Consider the following 7,698-nt stretch of genomic DNA (forward strand, 5'->3'; position numbering starts at 1 on the left):
CTGTCTTCCCCCTGCATGGCAGCGCCATGCCGCGGATTAGAAGGGAGAAGTACCACTCCGCGTAAGGAAGCCCCCGTATTCCGAACCCCTGTACCTTCTTCTCATCCTTCCTTGTCATGGTGCAGATGGGTCAAAGTCGCCATCTTGCCATGTATTTTTGGCCCATTCCCCGCGTAAAACAACGGGGATCGCCATCTTGTGGGACGGTTGTTGCCAACATCGTTTTGTTTGTGATTGCCAAACATGTTTTGTGATTGCCAAGGAACGGCAGTGCTTGAAGTAGGCAGCTTCGTTTTCGCTTTCGCAAGTGAAGAGTGTTTTCTGTCACAAGTGCTTCGTGAAACAATTTTCTCCTGCAACGACCCTGAAAGCTATGTTGCGAAGGTTTGCCAGTGGAAATTGTTTCAAACGCTATTCGTAACTACAAATATTTTTGCGACTGAGTTGTGGAATAATAACACACCGTGTTTGATATTGGTAGACTGGATTTATTCGCAAATATATATTTGGTAATCGGTTATATTTGATAAGGCAAGTTGCATAATCACTTCGAATCCCTCGCAAGTGCTCCATAAATCAATATCAACCTCCATGTAACTTTTCTCTTAAAAGTCTGGTTTGGAAGTGGAACCGCTTTCATGCACCCCTTTTTGTAACCGTTGAGACGTTTTGTAACCGTCTCGTTCACGTCATCCCCTTCCACACTCAAAGAAAGGGGCTTAAAGGTGGTGTCCGGAACAAAAACATAGTTGAGCTGGTGGTGTGTGTGGAATCGCGGTAGCTTAAAATGAATGTCGCCGAAAAATTTTCTTCAGAAACGCTGAAAAACATTTGCAAACTTAATTTAACAGAAAAGCGCCGTCTGCTCCCAGCAGCACCATGGATTCGGGCAACAATGTGCGTAACAACGTCACTGGCGTCTGTTTTGGTCACATGATCGCGCACATGGACGGAATGTCAGTTTGCTGTTGATCACGTTGGCGTGACGATTGTGACCGTATAGCTATCCTGCGTTATCCGTTGTCATCCACTTTGATCTACATCATGGTTGGTATGAGTTGTGCTTCGGACTACTGTACGCGGACTTCAGTGAAAGATCCGACGCTCTCGTTTTTTCGTTTTCCGGGAGAGCCGGAATTACGGAAGGCATGGATAGACGCCTTGGGCAAACCACCGGGCTGGAAGCCGGCGAAAGCGGCCAGAGTTTGTTCCGCGCATTTCTCGAGCTGTAGCTTTGAGATAACTGATCGCTTCAAGTTGGAGTTCGGTCTGGCGAAATCTCGGAGGACTTTGAAGCGTGGGGCTGTTCCTCTTGGCTGTGACGAGCTATCGCCAGCAGACGAATGCGCGGAGCTCACGAAACGACGACGAAAGGAGGTAATTTCAGGATTATATATCTCTTTATTGGTAAACTGCAACAGCTGTGTTTGCAGATCGTTGAAGACGCTGTGAGGGAGTATGAGTTGCACAGCGCTGACATGGAAATGTCCGAAGAGTGTGTTCAAACAGGTAATGTTCCATAGCTTCGTGGAATTCCAGGGAACCCAACATTTTTCATGCATTTCGTTTTTTACACTCTATTTTTCATATGTGACCCGTGACTGAGTCGTTTAGCTAAAAACGCACGAACAAAGCGAACGTACGCTATTTGTGTTTAGTACGTGTGCTTTTTGCTTTTAGTGCGTGCTTCCCAACATTTGCTCGATATTATGCAGTTTCCAATATGTTTCTGCATGTTCCTACAGAAGCTATCCAGCCACAGGCACTTCACATCTCCGTTTCTACAGATAGTGAGACAGCTTTGCCATCCTGCTCTGTGACAATGCCTGTTGACCTGAGCTGGCAAGAACAGTTTACGGAGGTCAGTCACAACATGCTTCACATGTCACGTTGTTTTGCTTGGAGTTCTGTTGAGTAACATGTCTATCCCCTCAGATGCCTCAGTCCCCACAAGCACCATCTCCCGTACACAGATGTGACAAAGGAACTCAGACAGATTCCAAGAACAGAAGCACAGGTGAGTGTTCAACTTTAAACATTACTAAATTTGTAGTCACACTATTGTTCCTCTTCCCAGGTATGCCCCTGTCAAGCAGATGTATATTTTGGTTGTACCTAATTTTATTATTTGTTCATGATTACGTTTCAGGTGTTCAAACTAAGATGCGCACACATCAGAAGGGTACGCAGACATGGTATATTCCATCTGAACCTGCACCCCGTTCTTCAACTCCAGTACCAACAAATGAATCACAAGTGTGGAGTGAAAGTGACAGTGAAACAGAGTGAGTGTTTATGACCGCCTGAGCAGAAAAATTCTTCACGTGCTCATCTATTTGCTGCGGACACTAAGAGGTTGTCATGGTTCATTTCAGGATACGTGATCCTCACGACACTACGTATGACCCCAACCAAAGTGACCTAAACTTGTATGTTAATCTCCAGTTCATTTTGTATTGCTCCTGCATAGGAGCTTATCACTGTTCACATCCTTATAATAGGACGCAGGATACCTCCCTCTGTGAAAGGTCATTCATCGACCACTGTGATACTGCCAACAGCCACACAGAAAGTAGCAGCGTTACTGAGCACTCTACTAAAGATGACGGGTACACCTATGTTCAGAAGCTCTCCTACTACTTGACACTGGTGTAGAGATAGGGTAGCTGGTACAAAATAACCGGAAGAAAACAGTGCAAGAAGAAGAGGACAGAGCGACACGATACAAGCGCTGTATCGAATCCTCACGAACACTCGGCACTTGTATCTTGCCCCTCTGTGCTTGTCTTTCTTGTTTTCTTCCAGTTCTGTCATGCTACGTTATGGTTATTGGTATCCCTTATTTCAGGCACGAAACCAGCGACACTCACCAACACCGAGAGCCAATGTACATGGTTTCGGAAACCTGCCTTCTTCAGCTGCTCAAGACTTGCCCAGAATGTTTGACGACAAAAACTGTGACAGAACTCAACTGCAAGGGCTCGTGCCTACGTGTAACTGTGACATGCCAAAACAATCACACCAGGGTTTGGTACAGTCAGCCTTCGCTTGGTGGAAAGCCAGTTGGAAACATCATAATGAGCGCCGCCATACTTTTTTCGGGATGTAGCCCTACAAAGGTGTTGCGACTATTCCAGTTCATGAAGCTTGCCAGCGTAAAGAAGACCCAGTACTTCAGAATGCAGCATTGCTACCTTTTCCCCGCAGTCAAGGAGGTAAAGCACAAGTCATTTTCTATTTACAGAAAGCATGATGGACTCCCTTTATCTAATTTTTTAAAAATTTGCTCTTCCAAGGCATGGAAGTTGGAGGAAGAAGCCTTGGTGTGCGCCCTCAAGGAAACGCCTCTAACACTTGCAGGCGACGCCAGGTGTGATTCTCCGGGACATTGCGCACTAATGGGGACATACACAGTCCTGGAGACATCAGTCAATAAGATTCTTCACTTTGAGCAGATTATGGTAATTCAGTGCATCAGAGATTAATTATGTGTGCGATGAACTTTGCTTCTGTGTTTCATATATTACAGTCACCAGAGGTATCCTCCAGCAACCAAATGGAAAAGGTTGGCCTTGAGCGGGTCTTGGGCTACCTCGAACAACAAGAAATGACGGTTGACATGCTGATCACTGACAGGCATACTGGGATTAAAGCACTCATGAAGACCAAGCCCATTAAACATCGATTTGATGTGTGGCATGTAGCTAAAGGCAAGTTTGCGAACAAGGCATTGAAGTAATACAATGAAATCCCCTCATCAGTGTAGAATTTGGCATTCTGTAATGTTTTCTTCGTAATGCACACCAAATTTAAATATATGAACCCTCTACTTCAAGGCATCAAGAAGAAAATTGCTGCAGCAGCACAAACAAAGGCACACCAAGTACTAGGCCTGTGGTGTGAGAGCATCATAAGGCACTTGTACTGGTGTGCAAAAACAAGTTCCGACAATGGAGAGGAGCTACTGGCCAAGTGGACTTCTGTCATGCGTCATGTCATCAATGTCCACACGCACCCCAATGCATTGCACCCAAGATGCTTTCATGATGACCCCGGAGAAAGGCTGTGGCTTCTCGAAGGTGAGTGCAGTGCAGTAGTGCAAATTGTGTACGAGCCTTCCCTTGTTGTGTCATAAGTATATTCCAGGTTTTCCTTGTTGCCAAATTAGTGAATGACTGACATACTAAACATTGGTATGACGAGTTCTTATGTATGCTTTGTAGGCACAGAACCATTCATGAAGCTTCACAGCATTCTCATGTCAAAGTACCTGTTAGTTGACATCCCGAAGCTGTCTCCACGCGACCAGACCTATGGACTTGAAGCCTACCATAGCCTCCTCATCCATTTTGCACCAAAGTCGCACAGCTACACATATGAAGGCATGCTGGCAAGGTACTGCTTAGTTTACAACATTGAAAAAGAAATTCAAATAGGGATTAGGTTTACACATAAGGTGAGCCAGCCTATATGTGTGACGACATGCTGCACATGCCGCAGTGTAGGACTATGGATAATTTCGACCATCTGGGGTTCCTTTGACGTGTGCTGCAAATCTCTGACATCTTACAGCATTTCAGCTTTAATGAGTTCATTCATTTTATCAGCTCAGTTCATGAGTTCACAGGAGTAGTGATGTTCCTCTAACTGCATGTATACCTTGAACAATAATGAAGGTGACATATATTCTCTAGGACCCAGATTGCTGCACTGCACTATAACTTCAACAGTGCCAGGATAGTGCTCAAAAATGACGACGGAACTGACAAGTATGTCCTGAAAGGGTCTAAACCAAAGAAACAGTGGGTTGTCATTCCACTGAAGGAAAATGTGTCATATGGTAAGTACACTTATAAACACTTCATGTTGTATGTGTCACATGCTACACACAGTTTCAAAAAAAATACTATACATTTCAGGCTACGTGGACAAGCTATTCGCAGAGCTCTTCAGATGTTTGAGCAAGTGGCCAACATATGAAAGTGCCGAGAGGGCAAATCCACGTGTGCAGCGGCCAACACTGTGCAGCTCCTATGGAGAGAAGCCAAGCATCGAAGAAGTTAGGCAGAATCATTGGAGTAGATTCCAAAGATAGATACATCCGTATGCAAGGTAGGCCGCTGGTGCAATCACTGGTTGCTTGTAATGCGATTCGATATGACCATGCATTTTCACAGTTGAAGGGAGACTGCACACAGAGAAGAATGAAAGGAATGCACTTGTAGCTGATGCTTTGGATGTGTATCACACTTCACACAAAAGGTAAAGGTGCCTCTTTTAGACGTAAAGCACTGAGAGAAACAAAAATAATGCAATCAATGCAATTTTCACCCTGATTTTCATAAGTCTAACACCCAGCACAAGGCCCTAATTTACGCACTAGCTAGCATTTATATTGTGATGTGTGACACTCGCATAATTGTAGGTTGCTTGGAGCAGGTGAGCTGGATCAGCTGTAGTGATGATGGTAGTGTCTGTGCTCCTGAACTGACCTTGACAAACTCGTGACAAAATGTGGACTACAGGTTAGGTTTTATTCGATTGTAGGCATTGTAATCTGCAAAATTATATGCATGTATAGGATGTTTCTAGAAAATCTCCTCTTACGTGAACCTTAATCCTACATGCATGTAACAAGATACAAGACAAGTGGGATATGACAGCTCATGCACACCACGACAACAGATGAAAACGGGCAACAGATGAAAATTATGACCGTGATTGCCAGGTAGGATACCACTGGGAAGCCAGTATGTGATATGTCATTGCATATGTTATGTAGGCAAACTGAGGAAACGTCAGTATAATTCATTATCACAGATGACGACAAAATGGTGCAATGCGAAGAATGGTCTGTTCTTAATTGTGGCTGCCTTCTCACTGAAGATAAGTATTGCACGTACATACAATCTTATACATATAAAATATAGTAGGTTACAATGACTTGAGAAACAACACAGTATGACATTGGTATAATTATCTGTTGCAGGTAGTCTGGCTGAAGGTAGCACCTTGAGAACAGGTGATTGCAGTTGCCATGTAGGATACTTTTGGGACGCTGGTACGCGATATAACACTGAATATATTATGTAAGCAAACATCGATAAAATGCGTTATCACAGATGAAGGCAAAATGGTGAAATGCGAAGAATGGCCTGTGCTGTTTGGTTATGGCTGCCTTCTCACCTAAGATAAGTGTTACACTTATATACAACCTAACATATAAAATATAGTAGGTTACAATGACTTGAGAAACAACACAGTGTGACATTGGTATAATTATCTGTTGCAGGTACATTATGAAGGCAAACTGAGCAAACATGGAGCAAACAAGTTGGATGTGATCACAGATGAAGCAAGAATGGCACATCTATGCAAAGAATGACAAGAGTGGAATGAACTTCTGTTCCATGAAATATGGATTCCTTCCCACACAAGATAAGTATCACATTTGCACACATCATGAAATTTTCAACATATTATTAGTGACGTCACTTTTATGGACATAAGGTTCGCAATTAACCTGCTGCTTCACAAGGTTTGAGCACCTTGAGGAATTCCAGAGAAATTAGCAGACTAATTTTTGAACTGTTGCAAATTGTGAATTGACATCACCAAGTATATGTTAGAACAGCTTGAAAAGCTAGATGAACACACTGGTGTAACTTTGTAGCTTCAGAAGAAGTAATGCTGTGGCAGTCTGTAAGGAAGAGCTGCACGAAGGTAACTTGCACTAACCTGACTAGAGCAAACTAACCTAACCTAAAATAACTTGATCTAACACGACAATGTTGAAAGCGGTCTGCCCCGACAACCTCAGATGTATAAACAATTGGGTCCGTCAGATCGTCTGTGGTATGAAGACCTAGACTGTTTCCTAACCTAACCTAGAGCTGCACGAAGCTAACTTGCACTAACCTGACTAGAATAAACTAACTTGACCTAACACGACATAATGTTGAGCCGACGGACCCCGATGTATAAACAATCGTGTCCGTCCGATGGACCTTTAGACACTTCCTTCTAAGATATTACAAAGGCTAAGATTGATATGGTTATACATTATCACAGACAAAGAGAAAATGGCACATTGTAAAGAATGCGGCTTGGTGACAGTGACGGCTATAGGCAGTGTGTGCTCGTGGATAAATCAATTATGGATGCCTGACTATGCAGGATGGTGCCCCAGGTGAGTGAAGCACACCACTTTTCAGATCATTGTGCTATTTTTAATGCTTGCTGGAACTGTAGGCCTTGACCACCATGGCGGAGATGAAGCTGCGTGTTCACCTGTACAGAAAGAAGACTGTGTGTACAAGACTGGGACATTGTACCCCTTTGAATCCAAAATCCTGAATACACACATCAATAAATGTGTTGTGCTACATCTTTCCATCATGATCCCTTTCTTATGTGTGCATGTGCTACACAGCATTTCCTAGCAGAAATTACTGTTCATTGCAGCATACATAGTACTACTTCATACCTGATCCACGGCCTACTAGATTATAATGAACATGTCAGAGGCACCCCTTCCCAGCACCGCATTTGGAAGCTAGCAGTGGTGCTACTCATCAGCCTGGTTTCTGCAATACTTTGTACTTCAGCTTACCTTACTTTAATATTTTTGTACAACTGGGGTATATCGCACGGGAGACGCTTCTTCCTAAAATTGATCATCATCATCACACATACTTG

The 7,698-nt window shown here is 43.6% G+C and overlaps 1 protein-coding gene across 1 annotated transcript; it reads left to right on the top strand.

Annotated features, from left to right (window-relative positions):
- Positions 1 to 1,464: 1,464 nt before the first annotated feature.
- On the top strand, positions 1,465 to 5,145 carry LOC135385291 (uncharacterized). Its single transcript, XM_064614515.1, has 13 exons — positions 1,465 to 1,509; positions 1,746 to 1,861; positions 1,936 to 2,017; positions 2,150 to 2,285; positions 2,376 to 2,429; positions 2,502 to 2,609; positions 2,849 to 3,215; positions 3,297 to 3,461; positions 3,530 to 3,710; positions 3,837 to 4,079; positions 4,224 to 4,395; positions 4,695 to 4,840; positions 4,920 to 5,145. Exons 1-13 carry the CDS (start codon positions 1,479 to 1,481, stop codon positions 5,093 to 5,095), a joined length of 1,977 nt encoding a protein of 658 aa, XP_064470585.1. The 5' UTR covers positions 1,465 to 1,478; the 3' UTR covers positions 5,096 to 5,145.
- The last annotated feature ends 2,553 nt before the right edge of the window (positions 5,146 to 7,698 follow it).

The sequence above is a fragment of the Ornithodoros turicata genome, chromosome 2 (genome assembly GCF_037126465.1).
Source record: "Ornithodoros turicata isolate Travis chromosome 2, ASM3712646v1, whole genome shotgun sequence".
Lineage (NCBI taxonomy): Eukaryota > Metazoa > Arthropoda > Arachnida > Ixodida > Argasidae > Ornithodoros > Ornithodoros turicata.